The 22,445-nt window shown below is 36.5% G+C and overlaps 1 protein-coding gene across 2 annotated transcripts in view; it reads right to left on the minus strand.

The window, feature by feature from the left end:
• Positions 1-367: 367 nt before the first annotated feature.
• SCAMP1 (secretory carrier membrane protein 1) overlaps positions 368-22,445 on the minus strand; it is a 41,048-nt gene continuing 18,970 nt past the window's right edge. Inside the window, exons 1-8 of one of the 2 annotated variants that reach the window (XM_054055483.1) lie at positions 18,203-18,320; positions 17,552-17,650; positions 17,206-17,317; positions 13,532-13,660; positions 8,548-8,707; positions 6,771-6,872; positions 4,808-4,925; positions 368-3,330 (exon numbers count right to left, since the gene is read on the minus strand). In XM_054055483.1, the coding sequence (XP_053911458.1) occupies positions 3,166-3,330; positions 4,808-4,925; positions 6,771-6,872; positions 8,548-8,707; positions 13,532-13,660; positions 17,206-17,317; positions 17,552-17,629 (864 nt within the window). In that variant the 5' untranslated portion in view covers positions 17,630-17,650; positions 18,203-18,320 and the 3' untranslated portion in view covers positions 368-3,165. Of the gene's footprint in view, positions 3,331-4,807; positions 4,926-6,770; positions 6,873-8,547; positions 8,708-13,531; positions 13,661-17,205; positions 17,318-17,551; positions 17,651-18,202; positions 18,321-22,445 lie in introns of those variants that run through there. The other variant, XM_054055482.1, reaches the window with a different exon arrangement.

Raw genomic sequence — 22,445 nt, forward strand, 5'->3', positions numbered from 1 at the left:
GTACAAAAGCTGTTCCTTCAGTCTAGATCTGTAAATTACAAAGTAATGGATTAAGTTGATGAAGAATTTCACTACTGAACGATGCAAGCATGCATCACATCTGCTGTCTCCCAAAATAATCCTCACTGCACTCCAGAGCTCTGTTCTCTTTTTGTTCAAGAATTTTCTTCATAACAGTCAAGTAGACTCATTCTCAATACCCTCATGTATTATTGTGAGAGTGGACAATTTGCTTCCCCATTTCAGCAGATTCTTATAGCACTTATATACAGAATTATAAAAATGAAGTGAGACTTTTACACAGACCAGCAACCCTGGACATTATCCTAACCTTTAGAAGAAAAATCTCTGTATTGGTCAAAACTATACAGAGCAAACATCCAGGAAAAAAAGTCTTTTTTTATTCTATGACACTGTGTTAATACAATAAATATACAAAACTTCTGAACTACTCAGACATGCAACAGAGGGACAGAAGTGCATTTGTACAGAACCATGACATTCACCAGGATGGCAGAGCATTGTTAGTAATTTACAAAATATACAAACATCCCTCAGATAAATAAAACCAACTCCTAAATTACAGATCAATGACTACTGACATTCCAGTGTTTGAACTTCATACTTTGTACTCAATTTGCCACAATACTACAAAATGACAACTTCAGTGGGCGCCATACTCTGACTGTACAATCTAGTTTTCATTAGGTACAAAACATTTTAACAAATATGAACCTCCTGCTGTCAAAGCTAAACTCAAGCTTCTCCCTCCCTTTTGGGCTGCAAGGTGTCAGAGGTTTTTGGTTTAAACAATTCACATGTAACTGAACCCTGAATTTCACTCAGCTTTAACACCATACATTCAATCCATGACATTACAAATCAACGGTCCCTATACATAAAACATTAAAGTTTGTTTTGTCAAAGAGCTTTTAAACATCTGGGAAGAAAATACCTTCCAAATTTAAGTTTTATTCCTATATTTTTCCATAATATATTCTTGTAATGTTTATTATTATGCATTCTTCAACTTCATTTGAATTGCAAGGATGATGTCCCCGGGATTCCTAACCAAGAAATACCAAGAGAATTGTGCAAATTTAGATTAATAAGTAATCCATAGTAGAGTTCCGAGACAAAACTCTCAAGTTAAATTAAAAGATCATGAAAAGAACACTCTTGATGCTAGAAGGATGATGCCTGTCTTCAGCAGAAAATGCTGGCTTTTGTCTGGAAAGCTTTTAGTAACATTCCACACAAATTTTAAGTTCAATGCTAGCACGTCCACTAGGATGAAATTTTAAAGCCCCCATTACACAGAACATTTAAATTGCTTTTAACTTCATGATGCAGAAAATGTCTAGAAGGAAGTATATTCATTAATATACTTCAGCTTTGGTGAAGCTAAAATGTTTATCCAAATTCAAGTTGGATTAAAAGAAAAGAGAATATTAGGGACTTCATGCTAACAGTACAGTATCAATCCTGGGATTAAGCGAGGGGATTTACTTTCTGTCATGCTCTTCTGTTGTTACCAGGACACTGTAGTGAAAAGATCCCAGTGAGGCATGGAGGGGCCTCAGAATTCTATGCTGTCTTACTAAAGGTGATTCTCCTTAAGAGCTGAATTAATTTCAGCTACAGTCTACACAGGCTGAGGGATGTGGTCCTTCCTGTTTTCATTTTTTATAAGACTGAGTTTGAAAAAACAGCGCAAGTGTTGTGCATAAGATTCATGAGGCAATCCAAGAATACAAATAAGTCTTCAAAAGAGATATAAATGACATTATAGTAAGACCTGATTACATTCTAGAAACTTATGATGGTGGGTACAGTTCTGGATTGTTCAGTTCTCTGGCACAAATTTAACCTCTTAGGCCTCCAGTTCAACAAGTTAAAATTTAACTTTGTTAAAGATGAAGACTTCTCACTTTTCCAACTCAAAATAATTTAGAAGCTCTTTTTCCGCAGCTTAAACTATATCGCAGAGATTGGCTGAGTTACCATTAAAATAAATTCGAGTATCTATAGTCAAATGTCATTGCTTGAAAAGCTTGGGTTTAGACAATGTTCCTGTTAGAAAATTAAATACTGCATACTTTGGGTTTTGGACAAGCAGTAAACGGAGTGACCAGGCTAGCGATTTAGTACCACTGTTAAACACAAATCTACACTTAAAAAAAAAACAAAAACAAAAATGCCCCCAAAATACCAAGTACAATAAAAATACCACTGCACATAAAAGAGGGAAGGGTGCAATAAACTAGTGTTCTGAAATCAATACTGGTTTCTTTCCCAGCAAAATTATTACCCCAAGACTTGAATACTGAAATTAAAAATAGCAAATATATAATCATTTAGCTTTGTGATTGAAACCATCATTTAACTTCCTTAAGCTGTACACTGCATTACACATTCTATTACAGAGAATGTTTATGCACCATAAGTCATTTCTCACAGGTAGAGAATATTCCATGAAAACAGATAGAAACAAATGCTGTAATTATAAAGTGGTGCAGGTAACTTCTGGACCAAAACACTATTTAAACAAGATCAGATAACTCAACAGTATTCATGCAAACTTACAGGTTTATATCAAAAGAGTCATCCTAAAAAAAACCAAAACAAACCAGAAAAAAATTTATAATATCTACCTACTTTCATTCGTCCTCCAGCAGCTGTTGAAATGGCAAAAGCAGTAGCCAAACCTAACTGTCTACATTTCTAAGTCTACCCCACTTCTTACAGTAGAAATAGGGAAAACAGTTCCTAGAAAGAAAAACAATTGATCCAAAGTGCTTTCCTGAAGTTAAAAAAAACCATTAGAGTTAATGACTAAAAAAATTCCGAATTCTTAATACGTTTATTTGATCATTATACACCATGATTCATACTCAGGCCAATTGTTGAAATTGTTTATTCTCCATAAAATATGGAAGGCTTTATATTCGAGAATGTGAGTTCTTAAAGAGGGCAAAGAATGGTTATCTTTTAAATAAATAAATTTATAACAAAATAAACCAAACATTTCCCATTTTACCCATGCACAGCTGCAGAAGAGACAAACATGCTGTGTGACTTTTGATCTAGGCTCTTAGGGAATACAGTAAGTGACTGGAAAACAAAGCACAATTGAAGAGAACCATGATGACTTTTAGTATTTCCCTACAGCCGGTTACCCTTGAACGCGTTTTGAGCTGCACTGGTTGCTGCTGTTGACGCGGCATTGGCTGCAGCAGTTTGTACAGTTTTGTTGGACATCACTCCTGTTGCAAATTCCTGCTGTGCTTTCTCAAAACTAGCACCAGTCGTGCGGTACAGACCGTGAACCTACAGAGGTGGGAAAGCAAGAAAAAAAGGGTGCTGAGCATTCAATTTCTTGGTAGCATAATCACAAAGTCTCAAACATGAAGCAGAGCTTTGCGATGGGAGAATCTGGTTCACTCATGTGTTCTGGATCATGAAGATCCAGAAATGAGTAAACAGACTTTTTTCCGAAAGTCCCATAACTTTCGATTGTTTCACTGTGCACGCAGTTTGACTATAACAGTATCTGCAACTTTTTGCAAGTTCAGAGGGGTTTCACAGATCTGTACTAAAATCTGTGTGGTGTCTACTATGTGAAATAACATACTTAAAAACACAAACAGGCTGCACCTTAGCATAATGCAGGGCTCAGAGCTTGCAAAAAGATCTTCTGTCTCAATTTATGTATAACATGCAGTAGTCATTAAAAGACTTTTGTGAGTGTGCATGTTAAAAAAAACTAGCAGGAAACAAACCCAAAGAAGTACTTTTGAATACACTGCGTCAATAGCATTTTGGTGAACTTTCTTCTACATCAAATTTTAGTTTCTCTAATTGCTATAGTTACAAGAACAAGCTAAGCTATGAAGGAACATTAAAAAGTATAAAAGTCCAAATAATGCAGATATGTGTCTGCTAAACCAGTGTGATAAAAAACAACTCTATGTAATAGGCAGAGGTTTTAAAAAACATGACTTATAAACACTCTAAACAACAGAGTATAATCACTATTACAACAATAAAACCCAAATCCTTAGTAACTTCCAGTTACTCCAGTATTTACTTAAAATGCTATTTCTGACTTGAATTCAATCAAGTTACAACAAAGTTGTCAAATAACATTGCAAAAACATTTTCATTCAGGTGTAGCAGGAAAATTAATGTTGTAACTTTCTGCTTTGTTATAAGCATGACTATTTCTTATCCATAAAAATACATGACATCCTATCTGAGTATGCAGGTTTTTTAAAAGAATCCTGATATATACAGTAGGGAAGACAACAAAAAAATCCTCAACCACACATTTTTCTTGCTTCTTTCTTTCTTTCTCCTGTACCCAAGTATTTATGCAGAAAACAAATAAAGAGAAGGGACATCTCCAGTCAATGCTTAAAATTTCTAGCTTATTGTAAATACATTGGAAGAGTTTGGATATGTGAACATCTTTATGTGTAACTGTAAATAAGGTTGAATTATTAGAATTGCCAGAACATTTTATCAGTTATATTTTATCTAAACTACATCAAAAACTTACTAGCACATTAGTATCTATACTTCAGTCTTCCCCATTTTTGGTTGAGGAAGATGAATGTGTTGTACAAAGAGCATTTCATTAATTTCATAACAGCATAAGCAAAAAAGTACAGTTGTTGATCAGTAAGGCAGACTCCTAAGAATATAATATAATGCTCATTACCTTGTGACAGAGTACCTCTCAAACAGGAAAAAACAATCCAGATCAAACATAAGAAACAGGAGAAGGGAATGATATGCAACTTACCTTTTTAAACATAACTAGTGAGATAACAGCAGATGCTGTAAAAAGTGCCGCTATGATTATCATCATAATGCCAACAGGAATACTCTTATTAAGACCAGTAAGAGCTGAAATCCACCCACTGAAGGAAAAAGAAAGAACATACTTTACAAACATAGCACATGAACCATTCAACCACAGGTATCCATGTCAAAGGAGGATTTATTACCTCCTGGTTCTGATCAACTGTATTTTTTAAGAAAAAGTCATGGGAATTTTACATACGCCCATTTCGGTTCTATAATAACCTTTTAGAGCTTGGTTTCCGTTTTTCCCAATGCATGAAGTGAAACTATACGAAAAATTGTAGTAAAGAACCTTGAGCAAAATGATAAAGAAATTAAGAGATCTGATCATGAACATTTTCGTTTCTTTTTATCACACTGACATTTGAGATGATTTCACAGAAGAGAAAATGTCCCTAAAAAGATAGCTGGTAAATGCTTTAATTATAGAATAAAAACATGCCAGACACGCACCTCTACACGGGAACACTAATTTAATACTATGTAGGCAGTGATGCCTTTTTAATTGAGGTTAATACGATAATTTTTAAGTAGGTTTCATCAGATCAACTAATGGAAAAGACTGCTATGTCAATATCTACTTCAAACATTTCCACATTCTTCAAAATTAGAACACCAACAGAAAAATACAATATCAAAACTGAAACCACAAAAAGCAGGTTGCCTTAAGAAAAATAAGACGTTAAGACGGAAAAGATTCTTCCACAGAAAAAAAAGCAAAAAATGTCTGTAAACCCAAACAACCTTAAGACTTTCCTCTATATGTTTCAAACTGCTTTGATAACCCCTATGTTCAACTGGACTCTTAGCACTTACAAACCAAAATCCAAACTGTAATTGGAATATTCTGATGATCTGGCTACTTTTCATACCCCTCCCCCGAGCATCCTTAAAAGCACATTGCACAGAATTGAAGAGTTGGCCCTCTAAAATACCCTTCTATTTCGTTAATGTAAATCAACTTACCTACGAAAAAGCAAAAGATCGGATTTGAGAGAAAAAACAATAAACCACAATATTTCCTTACACTACAGTTCTAAAACAACATGGTTTTGTCTGCCTTGCACGTCTAGAGGTTAGAAGCAAAAAGCACTGGTACAGAGAAGTGTCATTACCCAGCAATAGTACTGCCAGTCACAGCTCTCCATGCTAGCAGCTGACCACTACAACCATGCTTTAGTTATTTCGATTTATTGGGTTTTTTTCCCAGACGTGGTGATCGATGCCCATTTGCTTTTCCTTGTAAAAATCTAAACATTAGACCTCAAAGACTCAAATAAAAGACATTATACATAAAAACTTCAAGTAAACACTAATATAAGCATCAAAAAGGAAAATCAACTATAACAGAATAAGGAGCTGACTTGACTTAAACAAATGACCCTTTCAAATAATATCAGATACCACTATATTCACCAAATAAACCATTGACTCACTCTTACAATTTTAGCCATAAATTCCCTTAATAAGTATTAAGTATATTACTATAATTACAAATAACTAATGATACAAAATATGCAAACAGTACACCATTACTTCCTAATATGTTTTTGCTTTCTCTAAGTTTTGCTTATGTCCTTATCTTCAATATAGAGCAAATAACATTTCCACACACCACCAAAATACAGGAGGTAATGTAGAAAGGAACAGTTAGAAGTGGTTTACGTTGAAAGATAAAGTTTTGACCAGCCTAGTAAGAGAATTACCTCACACTTGAGATGCATTTCACTCGCTTTTCCTAGTTAAGGAAAACACTTTTTGGCAGAGCTAAATGTAACAATTCCAGTGAACACAAAATTTTTTTTTCTTTTGAAAACACACAGACGGTATTGCAGTTGCTACATCAAGTATGAGTGTTTGTCTTACAGAAAGTATGATGCTACAGCAAACAGAATACTCACCAGTTTCCCCATCTTTGAAATCCTGCAGCTTGAAGTACATGCACAGCAAACTGACAGATATATACAAAGAAGAACACAAAGAACCTGAATGAACTGTCACTCCTGGAAGAGGGGGGGGAAAAATATTAAAGCAGCCAGGAAATGAGTAACTTTTTCCAAATACTGTAGTACCAATCTAAAATTTTTTTTCTGCATTAACTAGAAGACATGTCCTGTCATTTATTGACAATAACAATGAAGTATCAGTAATTCTGTGGTTTTATAGATTATTTATAAGAGAAGTTTCTTCTTTAATACAGTATTTTTGCCACCTGCACCTCTAACAGAGGTGAGAGTAGCAGCAAGATACTATTCCTCAGTGTTCTGTTCTGCACACACCAGGGCCTCTTAGGACTGAACACAGAAGTTTTGCTACAATGCACAAAGAACAGAATTCTGCTCCACTTTCAGACTGAAGTTCACAGTGCTGGCAGGATAGGAAGAAAATAATTTACTTGTAAAAGGAAATAAAATCTGGTATGGAATTACTGAAACATAATGCAGACTAAAATACTGAAGCAGCTGTTGCTTAGAACTAGAACATGCAAAATAAGTTTGCTGTTTAAATTATTAAACTGCTAACCTGACAAAGACTGGCTAAATATAAATGTACAGGCAAAATGTCAAAGATCTCAATGTACTACTATCAAAACTAATGACCATATAATATGTTTGCTACCACAGCTCTAAAGGAAGAAGACATCACTTAGTTACGTGATAGAAGTTAATGACTCTTCCTGCATAAGCAAGGTTGTCAATTTCTCCTTATTCAATCATTTCAGCTCAATAACTATTTCCTGTTCAGCAGAGCAACTGATGGAAAGTTGAATACTCAAGTAGCAGTTTTCCTTTTCCAAACAATCAATATTTACTAAAAAAACCTATGGATTTACTAGTGAGCAAATGCAAGTTAAACTAAATGATTCCTCAAAGATCTGCGAGTACAGCAGTGCCTCCTTGTTTAGCAAAACGAAACATCTCATGTAGTCTAAGTTATGCTTAACTGTAAATTCTGGCCATCAATCTGTCTCTAGAAGAATTAGTGCATTTTAACTGAGAATATCCTGAATCTCTCTTTGATATAAAAAAAAAAAATTAAAAATCTCAAGAATTACAGTTAGAAGTAGAGGATTTAGAATCTCTACATAACGATTTTCACAAAAAAGAAGTTTTGCACGCAAACCAATCTTAATCACAAAGCTACCACACCTCATGCTCATGAGGTCTGCAAAGATTGCTAAAAGCTAAGAAAAATACTAGAGTCGGATTACTATAAACCTTCTCTACTCATTCTTAGGAATTTCAGCATACTTTATTTACGGACGCAGTACGTCACTTAACAATGTAAAATTTTAAGCATAGTTTTATGAAGTTCATTCGGAAAGCCAAAAATTTAAAAGACACTCTTAACTATTAACCTACTCAAATTCTTGGTGTAAAGAGATAAAGGCTTAATGATAATTTTCCTTAAAACTGTTATCAGCCCAATGCAAAGCTAAATATTTCCTACAAATATTTTGTCAATGGTAGAAGCTAAATACTTTAAAGGACATTCCATGACATTCCTAACTATTGCCATCTTTGTTTCCAATACAACAAGTGAATTATTGGCAAATATACTATTTGTTTCTATTGAAAGCATGTAAAAGGATTATAACAATTATAATCAAGCAAATTCTGGAATATTAATGCATTTTGACAAGTTTTTAAATATCCCAAGTCAAACTGAAGTTGTTACCTGAAAGCTCCATAAAGTGGTCTGTACCAGCAGACAAAAGAACAAGGGGTAAAAAGCAAGAACCAGAGAATACTCAATCCAAAATCAACCCCTCGCGTAGCATCAACGTAAAACCAGGCCAAACATCCAAAGATATTAAGAAACAGTGTCAGTGTATCGACTGTAGAAGCAAAAGCAAAACAGTCTTAATTAAATTATGCTTATACAATACATTATTACAACTGTTAAAGTCATACCCAAGCTAAGCATATTTAAACAAAACATCCGTATGCTGAAAATAAAGCAATACCTTCTCAATACCCTCAGCAAAAAGCTGATCTTTATTTCTAACTTTTAGGTAAACCCGGTACCCCCAAGTGAAAGTACTGAACGTGAAAATTCAAGTACTGTCAGCTGTATGGTGAAGAAAAAAATCCTGTCACAAAAATACAACATTTTCAAACTTAAAATGATGTAAAAAGAGGTTTCTGCAGCTGCAACTATTGATATTTCTTCTACAGTAATAGCTGGATACAGACTACTAAGTATTTTTTGAGAGAAAGTTTATAAATTATGTAAAATGCTTCACAAATTTAGCACTGTACACATTCTAGTTTGAAAATAAAAACTTCCAAAACAATCTTTCACTGAAAAGCTTACTGTCTTCCATGTAAGAAAGCAAACAAAATCCATTTAGTAAAACTATTTCTCACTAAAAGAAGGTACGCAAGAAGCTGGTTTAGAGCCTTTAATATATACTGCGTATTCAAATAGTTCTTACTATATTGAACTTAAGCATCTGCCTTTTTGGTGTTCCATTCTTAGCTCAATACTAGCATTTTTTCATTGGCAGACCTTGTCAGAGGTTAATTACTGAATTATACTAAAGGAAACGCACTGGCATTACGACTTCACAGCTTTTTTCAAATATATTTTGTTCCTAGAGCAGAAAAAGATACAGCAGTATAAAACGTTACAACTACTACCTCCATGCTATCTGGCACAGAAGTTAGTTCTGTCAGACTTAAAAGATCAACATGAATTTCTGTCTTCATTCAGCAATAACCAGTGATTCAGGAGTTGATTTTGCTATCTCTGAGGACAGTTTCTGTCCTTGCAGACCAGGACAGAGTATTTATAATTGAGAGTGCACAAGCTGCTCCTTGTAGGCGTGATTTTTTCTTTACGTTGAAAGAAACACTAGCCATTCTACTGGAAAGTAAGGTTTAACAGAAGAACTGGCAATATAATAAAGATTCTGAAAAGTAGACTCTTCAAACTATTTGCTGCCCTCTTAACCAATAACTGAAAAAGCCTTAAATTAACTGAATGGGAACATTTCTTCAAGCAAAATGCCCACATCAACATGAAAGGTTGAGGAAACTCAAAGCACTGCCCTTGGACAAATGGTATCTTCCCCTAAGAGTCACCAGAAACAGAAAACTTTGTAGTTTTAAATAAAAAGCATTAAACGCATCTACGTATCTTAGCACCATTCCTTGAGGTCACCAAAGCATGTTTACTTCAGAATCTGTGTGTGCGCCTCACAAAGCACAATAAAGGATACAAATCCGAATTCCTGACTTTCTTTGATAAATATCAGAAAGCTTACTACAGGATATTCTTTTGTTTTCTAGTCAGTACTGGAAAACAGGGAGACCCTCCCTAGAGTACTAGAAACATTCACCATCTCCTAGAGTTTGAGCTTTCCGAAATTCCTACTTTTTTAATTGCAATTACAATAACAGGACAAGTGTTAAAATAATACTATCAGTGCAGAAGAAGGTTAAAATGTCTCAACCACTACTGACACTTACTAGCACAATAAAACCAGCAACACATAGATCTATTTCACTGCTGTCATGGAGAATCTCAGCTGTAAAAAATGAGTATTAGAGCAAGCTACAGATGAAGACACAGGACTTTACTCACAATTCTCCCTTCGCTCCACCTGCCTCTTCTCTCTGCTGCTGCAAGTTACAGAAAGACATTTGTTCTTTGATCCAACAGCTGCACTAAGCTACCTTGATAAGCTTTGCCTTCGTGTGAACAGACCGGTAGTTTTATGTTCAGGATAATGGTTTTAAGTACCTTCCACCTACTTGCTTTTTCAAATTAAACCATGATACAAGTTATTAGAAGACAATGACCACCAGGGAGCTCAAATGGCCTATGGGTTTAGAGGAAGTCTGGTATACACAATGCCTGTATGACAGTAACTTCAGAGCTATACCAGTGCAGTACTCAGTTTGATGTGATCTATGAAAGCCTTCTCCTACTTTAGTTATGGATGCAGCTGGGGTTGGAAAAAAACACAAAAGGGTATTCCCATGAACAATGGGAAATTACATTGGTTTAATAAAAACTCAGGCTCAATTTCATTTCTACTAGTATAAATCCTACTTGGATATACATTCTCCATCTTAATTAAGTACGCTTTATCATCCATTAACATCTGAAAGTTAACTGCAGATACAGACCACAAACTGCACTAACGCTATTTGACATCTACATTATTGAGATTATTATTTTGCAGCACCATCTGGGACTGTATAAAAATAGATTTTTGTAATAAATTTTGTAATGTTTTATTGATGGTATTCTTTGAAAACCAAAGTTTTCGCTAGGACACTTGGCAAATAACGTGCTTCTTCCCAGGAAGTAGCTAGACTGACATCTCTAATGGACTGCCTCAAACAGAAGGGGATGCCTACAAACCCAAGAGTTTTGAAGCAACAGGACAAATGACAGTGAGGACAAAGTTGATGAAGTCTGATCATACACAGCCTTAGAGCACAGAGTGGATTCGAGTGTATTTTAAGGCTTTTGTTCCTCCTCTGTTCTGCTCTTTTTGTAGAGGGGGTGGTGAGGCATGTGCAAACACACTTCACAAATGATAGAACTATTTTCCATAGGAAAAAATATATTCTAAACCAGGCTTAGATCAGCACATAGGCACATGCTATCAAAAATGTGAAGGTGTTTTTTTCTCTACATAGTACATAGAGAAAAAAAAAATACGTGCAAAGATAAAACCACATCAAGGACTTGGAAAACACTAATTTCTCACAGAGAAGAGATTGGTAAACTCATGGAATAGGGGGGATAAGGGTATAAAAATGGACTTGTTATCTCCTAAGACAAAGAACATGTAGACCTGAAACTGGAAAAAGTTTTATTTTCTTCAAATACATAAGACTAAGGATTTAAAAATTACTAAGGATTCAAAAATTGCTATTAACCGTGGAAACACACAGAAAACTGGAAAAGAAAGGTTTGTCTCCTAAAAACTAAGAGGAAAACTAACCTGCTTTACAAAGTGCTGAGCATGGAGATCTATATTTATCCAAATGTGATTATGTTCACAGAACCCCATGGCCTTACAAAACCTAGGAAATTCTGGAAGAGGAAATAAAATGCATGGGAGAACTACAATCAGAAGCAGGCTAGTTTGTTATGGTAATAAGCGTCTCCACTGAGGAAACATAGCCACTGTAATGAAAAACGAGCCAAGCTATGCAGGTACGAACCTGGGAAAGAAAAGTCACAAGGACTAATTCAACAGCCAGCCCTAAGGCACAGAATTCTGTACACCATCTTTTTTACGCCTGAAATAGATTTTGTCTTTCTTTTCCTTTACTATGTCCATTCCTTCCTTCCTAATATCTAAATCAGAAAATATGAGAGCTAAAGAAGGAAAAGGGCAAGAGGACTCAGTTAAAACCTCAGTCTACCTACAAGAAACTATGTCGTGTTAGTACAAAAGCATAACTCCTTTATATTTTGAAATACTATAACATTGCTGCTTTCTTTATTTATTGCCATAAGAATGAAAAAGGAAAACAGTATTCCCAATGAGTATTCCAATTCTCACTGTCTAACTTCACTTTGTGTTTGAAACATACGGTGCTTTCAGAACTCAGTCCTGCTAATGGCCAAAAGTAGTAACTATCCTAAAATTTTGGAGTTCTTGATCTTAGACCTCATGTAAATCTTAAATGTCTGTCAGATTTATGGGAGTGACTAGTCACATATTCCATAGTGGATTTAGTTGCTTATTTGAAGATTAATGGTGAAAGCTGTGCCCTATTACAAAGTCAAATTCACTTGAGTAAATGCTGACTGTGTTTTACGTGTTTCAATTACGTGGTTCAGACACAGTACTAAGATTATCAACAGGCAAAATTATAGAGATTTACTAACTATATCTGAAGCTCTGATAAAAATACAGAAAATTCTGAAATTCTTATTCCCTTAGTATCCTAAAAATATATTAAAGGCATTAAAGCACCTACATCTTTGGAATTTCCCCAATCTCTGAGTAATTATTGGGCTCTCATCACACTGGACAAGGCAGAAGAAACAAATCTTGCAGCATTTGTCCATTTGGCATATCCAGCATATCTCCAGTTAAAACACAGCATATGGATGAGAGCACGCTTAACCTCACAAAGACAGTGTAGAGCATTCTTGGTGTACAAAGCACAGTTTTAACATGAACTGATTCTTTAGCTAATTCACTTTGAGCTACTTTTTAAAAAAGACTAAAATGAAATTAAGCCTCCACTTTAGATTAAAAATTATATTAAACTATATAACTATGTATCTTAAAGCAAATTAATATTGTACTTCTTAAACTCGCAAGTTCATTACCAGTGATTGTGAATCATATTTGTTAATATATAGGCTGATTTTAGAAAGTATCTCTAAGTTAATAAATGGTCAAAGCTCAGTTTACAACAACCAAGATACTTAAAACCAGAAAACTGCAATATACTAGATCCAAACTGCTTTAGCATAAAACTTCTCCTTTTTTTCTGTGGAAGTTTCTATGAAATAATTCAACAATTTTAAAATTGAGACTAACAAAAAGATTTCATTTCAATGTTTGAATTCTGGATTTAAAAAAACTTCTCATTACAGATATTGCAAGAGCCAAAGTAGCATGTACGTGTCATCAAGTCTGAATAGGGACATCATTTTCTTCTTCTGAAAAAATACTTACACATCCACAAATAGTACATAATCTTCACTGTCTTCTGGAATTCTACAGGAATGTCTACAGAGAAGTCCTGGTAGAAACAAGGACCTACTGGAAAATTCTCAGGAAGAGGTGGCCAGTTATTTTTTCTACCTGCAAAACAGGAAAAAAAAAAAAGAACTTTAAAATACGGTTTTAATCACTGTATACTAGAAAGTGGCATAGGTTTATTCAATTTGTTTTATGCATAAGCTTCACAAGCACGGATGCTCTGGGCTACCAAAACCCAAGAGTTTTATCAGCTATCCTCACACAATACTGAAAATAAACTTCAGAAATAAAATACAATGAAGTGCAGATGGACGAAGGAAAGTACAGTATTTTATCCATGTTAAACTCCAACCAGGCATCTGACAGTACCTACAAAATAATGAGAAAAGAGACGTCTTCATAAAACAGGCAGATATGGACAGAAAAGCCATTTCTCAGAGTTCTTTGACTTCTAAATACACATTCCCCTGACGTCCCACCACACTCACATAGTCTGTTGAATACAAGAACTGGGGAGCGAAAAGCATTCTCTATTCTTGAAGTCCTGATGTTTTTAACACTCAGCTATCTCAAATACTTCAAACTAGTTCCCAATATAGTTTACAGTCAATGCTTTACCTAAAAGCCCATAAGCCTCAACTAAGGCAGCTACTGAAATGGTCTAAACTACTTTCTTGTTACAAGAAGATGTCCTACAGAATCATTGTATTTTGATACAATTGTGTGACAGAGTGAGGACACCACAAAGGACACAGTATCAGACACCTGGATTTTCTGTATGCTGATCTGTTCACAGACACATTCTGCAGAACTCAAATCATACCAAGCACAGACTTATGAGAGTCAACTGAGATGGTAACTGTAACAAACCTTTACCACAGCATTTCAAATTATGGATGCAAGAGATACATTAGTATCTCTTCTGTGTTCCAAGATTGGAGCTGAAATAGAGATCTAAGCCAAAGGCGCCTTTATTTCAACTTCTGACAAGTTTTTACTATCAATTTTTATCTTGAATCGCATCTGATAAGGACAAAAAACTTGCAGAATTATTTCTTGTTCCCCGACTCAGACAAGACGAAGCTGTAATTTCTGCCTGCACAGTTCCAAAGCACGGACTATCTATTAAGTTTTCTGCCTCTTCTACTGAATTTTTCACCAAGCCTTTCCAAAAAGGTGACTGGCAGAGGGAGCATACAGAAGGTAATCAAGTAACATTCCCATGCACATTAAAAACTACTTTGGGATCTCTTATGTGAGAAGTATCCAATAATAATTCAGACCTTCAGTCCACAGTATACAGTTACTTCTCTTGGAACTGATAGTTTCAAGACAGAGATATGGAAAGATTCAGGTATCTTGTAATAATTTTTATTTAAGAATTGTATTTCATGTGCTTTCTTGCTGCTGTTGTACAAGTTTCACGATTTTCAACTTAGACTGAAAGACAGCTTGGTGAGACAGTTTGAGATCAAAGCCCAAGTCATCTATTTGTAACAAGACTTTTGACAGTCTCATTCCAAGATTGTACCCTGACATGCCAAGCCCTAGCTCAGAGTTACTTCATTTGACACAAGCTACCACCTCAACGCCCACTAACATAACTTCAGCAGCATGTCTATACTATGAATGCAGACACCCTCAAACCAGCTTCACGCACGCACAGGAAGGGATTTTCAGGTACGCCAAATGAACTACCTTAAACAGGAAGCAACACATTTCAGTTAGCTCAAATGCAATACTACACAGAAATGGAGCAGAGAATACCGAAGGCATTGAGCTGAGCTGACGTACCAGCTAGAACAATTTTGCTCTGTAGTCAACTGTGTATGATGACAGCTTCCTAGATGTGCAGCCAGCGTCTTAAATTTAATGCAAATATGCGGGTTATTGCCGAAAACCTCGTCCTCCAATGAATACAGCTCAACAGTGTTTCCAAAGGAGTCCAAGTAAGTGTGTAAAAGAAAAAAAATCAGAAGGGAAAGATATTGTTCTCCTCAGTCACAACATATAATTTCTGACTTGCAGTATCTTTTACACAGTCACTTGGTAAAAAAATATCTCTAAAGCTTTAACAGCTCTCTCTCCTCTGTTCAGCCTTCTTAAAGAATCCTTTAGAATCTTCAAGAATTCTTCAAGCAATTTGATGAGAACAACTGCAACCTAATAAAAAACACTCATTTCAGAAATATCCTGAAACATGTATGGGGCATCAGAGTTAGGTCCCCTAAGATAGAGATGAACAAAACTGTCCCTAAAGCACAGAAAAGTAATCAATGTAAGTTAGAAGTGAAATTAGATGAAGGGCAATACATGGACAAGGAAATGAAAAACAACCAAAAAAAATCATTAGCTGGGAGAAGAAGTATAGAGATTTAATAAAGAGACTGAAAAGAATTAATACTAAGAAAATTAAAATGGTTTAGTGAAGGGACAATATCACCATGATTCTTCTCCTTAGTAGAAGACCAAGTCCCTATTCCAAGAACCTCATATGACTGGCATGTATGTGTTTCCTACAGCTTTCTGAGAAGGAGAAATGAAGAAGGAGGTGCTGGTCTCTTCTCTCTGGTACCCAGTGGGAATGGTTCAAAGTTGTGCCGGGGGAGGTTTAGACTGGACATTGGGAAGCACTTCCTTACAGAGAGACTGTTCAAACCCTGGAACAGGCTTCCTAGAGAGCTGGTTGATGGGCCAAGCCTACCAGTGTTTAAGAAGCTCTCAGTAACCATGCTCTCAATAACATGCTTTGACTTCTGGTCAGCCCTAAAGTGGTCGACCAGGCAGCTGGACTACATTATCACTGTAGGTCTCTTCCACCTTAGTATTCTATCCTGCTCCGTTCTACTCTATTATATTCTATAAAATTTGAATGACTACACAATTATGCAATATGGAATTATACCACTGGATATTCAAAAGAAACAGCACAGGTGGAAATAGACAGAATTCTAGATACAAGTAAAAACTACAGATGGCACACATAGGGTTTTTTCGTAACTTAAGATCTTCCATTTGAAAAGGAATAATATTCTCATAGACCTACTTCTAGCAAAGTATTTTCAGGTAAGGAGATGTAAATCTTCTAATTTTTTTAATTTCTGTAAGGTTTTGCACAGCACATTTACAGTTTGTGGCAAAACAAGATACTGATCTTGATATGAGTTCCAAAATGTCAGATGAAAAACTAAGAAAAGATTAATAATGGAATACATATTTTTGCTATTTGCATAGAATAATATTTCTGTAACAAAGCAAAAGATAATGAAGTGTTTCAAAACAGGAAAGTTTTCCAACAGATATAAATACTGACAGAAGAGAAATCAAAGACTTGTTAACTTATGAAGTTACTTTTGCTTCTTCTCAAAATGATTAAGTTCTATTCAACAGTATTACTTAGATATTAACCTAGAACAAAACCAGCTGATAACAGGAAGTTACATCTAACAGAGACTACATTTAAAATTTTTATAGCAAAAACCTGCACTGGCCAGGTCAGTTTCTATTTACTGCATGCACTGTCTCAAACAAGATAAAACTTCCTTTTTCCTCTGTGATCTGTTTCACAATATAATTTTAAAACTAAAACAGTTTCTTAGAAAAAAATAGATTTCTGTAATTTAAAGAACTATTTTTTTCTTGCATACCCCCCTGCTGATTGAGACTCTGCATCTCTCTTTCTCTGCGATCCAGTTCAGCTGCTTTTCTCTCCAGTTCTTCTTGACGCTTTAGCAGTTCTGCCTGGGCCAAGGCATGCTCCTGAGCAAAATACGTTTTGTTAGATATTGATAAAAAATATGGACAAGAAATAAATATTCCAAGTCTGCTTTCTATAAGAAAGCATCTCCAGTTATGGATGAAGATTGACCTAACATTATTAATTATCATAAAACACTAAGAAAGCAATGCGTATTTATAAAAGACATTACTCCTTACGGATATTTAAATATTTATAATTAAAAGGAGTGTAGTGCTTGAAAGCTATAGACAAACCTTTGCAATTTGTGTGTAAGCAGCTGGTTCTTCTGTTGGTTTCATTATTGCTGGCTGGGTACTGGGTACATTAGGCATTTTCACATTTCCTGGAGGAGGCTGAGAAAACAAGACACAATTATAGTGAAAAAGTCTCCTATTCTAATAAACATCTTCTCATTAACTCTGTAAGAGCCAATCCAGTTGCTTTAGAGGAAGCGTTATTGATAAACTGAAAATCTGATATGCTCCTTGCAATATTTACAACCTTTAGAAAAAAGAACTACACTCTGTGCTGCAGCTTTCTGCTTATTTGGTTTTACACACCACTACATTCCATCAACACACATGGAATTCTAGGAATAAGGAAAAAGTAAACAGTTTTCATTTTGTTCAGACATGAGTATGAGTAAAGACAGCTACTGTTCAAAAGAATTGCAGGATTTAACAGTGATCTAATTTGTATGCTGAAACACCATGCCATTTATTAGTAATGTCTTCCAGAGCTTTCTGCTTAAAAAAGGCTTTTATTACCTGGCTAACTAGAGAAGCAATGCACAGTATTACATTTTTCTATTCAAGATCCATAATCTACTGCTTAACTATTCCACTAGTATGCATCATACTATCTAGTTTTAGGCACCACCAGCAATTCATTCACTTCATCATTACCCGTAAAAATACAGCTTACAGCTTTTCTTTTTCTTTAAAATCTCATTCTCATTTGTCATCTTCTCTGACTCTTCCTCCACATCTCTCTAACATGCAGGATGTTAACCAGTAGCTAACAAACCAAGGAAAAAAATAGTGCCCATTGAAGTTATCAAATGAACTTTACCACTACAGACCAGTATAGTAATACCATGAAGTTATTTTATTCTTAAATATGCTCTGGGGAAAACCACAATTCTTTCTTTGTGTAGAGCTTGCAACATCAAAGATCTCCCTGTTCTGTGATCTTGTAATACAAAGAATCACTTGTCCCAAATAAGACTGAAATCAAGAACAAAAATACTGAAAAGCATGGTATTTTTAAAACAAAAGTACCCTAAAACGAAGCAGGAATCAACTAAATACCTCTAACTTGACAAATTATGACTTGGTCCACATTAAGCTGATCTTTGCTAACCATGTTTTGAAAGGTACAAATGCAATACACAAAGGAGAAAACAACATGCCTGAATAAACGCCACCTCTGTGTGTGACATTGCAGCATCTCTGCAACATCAGCTGATTCCAGAATTTCAAAGTTATCTTTTCATCCCTATAAACCAGCTCCTGACGGAATACTGAGATATCAGACAGTTCTCATTTCTCAGCAATTCTCAGTGATTTATGCTTTTCATCCTAAGAAAGATTACTCAGTGTTGTAGGATGAAGACAACCAAAGGCTAGGTGTCAAGTCCCACACTTGGGTCACCAGTCCCTAAGTCCCTGCAACACTATAGGCTTGGGATGAATGACTGGAAAACTGCCTGGAGGAAAAGGACCTAGCAGCATTGGTCAACAGCCCTTGAATGTGAGCCAGCAGTGTGCCCATGTGGCCAAGACGACCAACAGCATCTTGGCCTGCATCAGGAATACTGCATCCAGTAGGAGTAGGGAAGTGATCGACCCCCTCTACTCGGCCCTGGTGAAGCTGCACATCACATACTGTTCAATTTTGCACCCCTCAGCACAAGAAAGACATTGAGGTGCTGGAGCATGTCCAGAGATGGGCAACCAAAGCTAGTGAAGGGCCTGAAGCCTTATGAGGAGCAGCTGAGTGAACTGGGGCTGTTTAGTTTGGAGAAAAGGAGGCTAAGGGGAGACCTTATTGCCTCCTACAATTACCTGAAAGGAGGTTCTGGTGAGGTGGGTGTTGGTCTCTTCTGTGAAATAGCAAGCGATATGATGAGAAAAAATGGCCTCAAGTTGCAGGGAGGTTTAGATTGGAAATTAGGAAAAATTACTTTGCTGAAAGGGTTGTCAGGCTCCGGAACAGACTGCCAAGGGAAAGGGATGAGTTACCATCCCTGGAGGTATTTAAAAAAACGGTAGATGTGGCACTTAGAGACATAGTTTAGGGGTAGACTTAGCAGTGCTAGGTAAATGGTGGCACTCGATGGTATTAAGGGTGTTTCTCAAGCTAAATAATTCCATGATTCTACAAAGCTGGTTAAAGACAGTTAGTACTGCTGTTTCTTATGTTGGAGCATTCTGTGATAAGGGAAAGAGTGTGTATTAGGACCCCTACAAAAACTGGACAACCCTCAAGAGTCTTATCTTCAAACATGAGATACAAAACCTGCATAAGAGTAACAAAAAGCTACCGAACAAAAACTCTTATGCATTATGCATTGTACCCCAAAGCAATGCTACAAAAGCCAAAAAAAAAGTCTAATTATCGCAGCTTTGTGGCTCAAGTAACAATAGCTTTCAAAGCATAACTGGTTAGCAGCTGCCTGCTAGAATAATGAGTAAGACTGTTCGCTATCTCCAGCAAGGACCTCAGCAGCCCTCCTATAATACTGTAAAAAGTAACAGTAATAGTGGTTATTACCTTGTAATAGGGTAACAAACGGGATTGTCAGACTATAAAATAGTTGAACAATGAGTTACAAATATTCATTCTTGAAAGACATTTTGTCCAAACAGTCTGCAGTGCTGCTAATGACTGGAACAGGGATATATGCTTAAGGGTAGAAGAATCAATCAGAAAGCTCACTAGAGCTACATGATTGAAGATGTTAGCCAACACCATACATGATATATGGCATTAACGTAACATACTAATTACATACAAAGTTCTTCAATTCAGATTTCTACATTTCTTCTCCCAAGTGACAGGGGACAGGACAAGAGGGAATGGCCTCAAGCTCCACCAGGGGAGGTTCAGGCTGGACATCAGGAAAAAAATTTTCACAGAAAGTGTCATTGGGCACTGGCAGAGGCTGCCCAGGGAGGCGGTTGAGTCCTCTTCCCTGTAGGTGTTTAAGGGACGGGTGGATGAGGTGTTGAGGGGCATGGTTTAGGGACTGATAGGAATGGTTGGACTCGATGATCCAGTAGGTACTTTCCAACCTTGTGATTCTATGATTGCGTAGGTTGCACTCCATGCTAGCCGGCCATCTATACAGTGTTAGACTTGTTATCTAATGCACACAACAACAATTGTGTATAACACCTGGTACCTAGGTAGTCCCTGGAAGAAGTAAGACTACAGCAGTGATTTGTAGCAGAGGCCGTGCATCCTGGAAGACTAAGAAAGTAAAGAGAGGCTGGTAGTCAAAAGCTGTTAAGGGGTATTATTAATAAAAAGGCTACTACTTCAAGCAGACTCTGAGACCTGCAGACTCTTCCTTTCAACTGCTGGAGCTGAGACCAGTGCACCCTGAGACCCTTTGAGGATTCTGCTTTACAGGCTGATAGATACAGCTATTGCTTTCCTGTTTCCAGGTTCAGCTAGTAGCAAGTTGAGTATGCATTCCAGCGATGTACACAAACCTACACATACCAAGGACACTAGGATGGCCAGCTACACAAGCTGCCGCAGGTAGGGCACTGCCTTTAACAACATCCCCACATAATACTATTAGAACTACACAGAACACAGGCGCACAGTCATATCCCATCCCTCCTCTCCAGCTGATAAGCACAGAAGGTCACTATTGAAAGCATATGCGTCACTCTAGATTTATAAGCACATGAACATCTGCAGATCCCTCCGATATGGGCGGTAGGCCCTCAGCATGTCTGATATACCTGTCTGGATCTGGAGTTCTCTTACTTGGTATAAAGGTTTCATCCTTGACTTTTACTACAAGATTCATGCATTCATACTATTCATATGACAAGCAACCTCCACATCTGCAGCTCCCTCAAGCACCAGCATGGGCTCTCAAATATCCAAGTCCGACAGAGTTTAAGCTCCAACATTTTCTTTGAAAACAGCTTCCACTTTTCTAAAGGCTGTCTTAGCCCAGTAGCACACTTGACAAAGCAGCAAAAAGCCAGAACAGTTAATCTCTTCTTATGGCGCATCCAAAGCAGCTATTTTTGAGCTACAGTAAGTATGTCTACATCCTCCAGGAATGTTATTGTGTTTAACATCACTCATAAGTTATTTAATATCACTTGATGGAATTAGTGTATGATGTTAAAAGAAGCAGAGAGCTTGTAAAAGAGTCAGAGATAGTAATGCAAAATAAGAAAAATCATATATCTTGTTCAACATCTGCAATTTTTGCTTAGTATCACTCCAGAATTTCTGCTAGGTTGGTATATGTATTAAGAATATAAACCTAGTAAAAGTTGCATCTTTTTGTATACTACTATGTTTTCATAATTACTTAGCTTCCTAAACGTACGCACAGGGTAATAAAGTGTCAGTGTTCAAATCTACCTCAAACGGTGGAAGTTCAATATTGCTTTAATGTGTTTACTTCTCTAGTTTATTATTCAAAGATCACAACTCAATATAGAAGCACCCACAACTGCACACAGTCCTTGAGTTGGGGCTGCACCAACGCGGTGTTGAGTGGAATAATCGCCTGCCTGGATTGGCCAGCTATGCTGTGCTTGGTGCATCAATGGATACTGTTGACTCATATTTAACTTGTCATCAACCTAACCCCCCAGATCTCCTTTTATGGGACTGCTCTCCAGCCTCTCATCCCTCAATTTGTACCCAAATTGTCGCCCCAATCTCAGTCTGTGCAGATGTATCCAAAAGGTCTCTCTGCCCTCAGAGGCAGTCAACAGCTCCCTCTAGTTTAGTATCATCGGCAAACTTACTTTATGTACATTTTATTCCTGCATTCAGATTATTTACAGAAGTATGAGAGCACTGGCCCTAAAAATTGAGCCTTCAGGAGCCCCACTGGTGACTGGCCACCAGCCCGAGGTAACCCCATTTACTCTAACTCTTTGAGTC

This window comes from Cuculus canorus, chromosome Z, assembly GCF_017976375.1.
Source record: "Cuculus canorus isolate bCucCan1 chromosome Z, bCucCan1.pri, whole genome shotgun sequence".
Classification (NCBI taxonomy): Eukaryota; Metazoa; Chordata; class Aves; order Cuculiformes; family Cuculidae; genus Cuculus; species Cuculus canorus.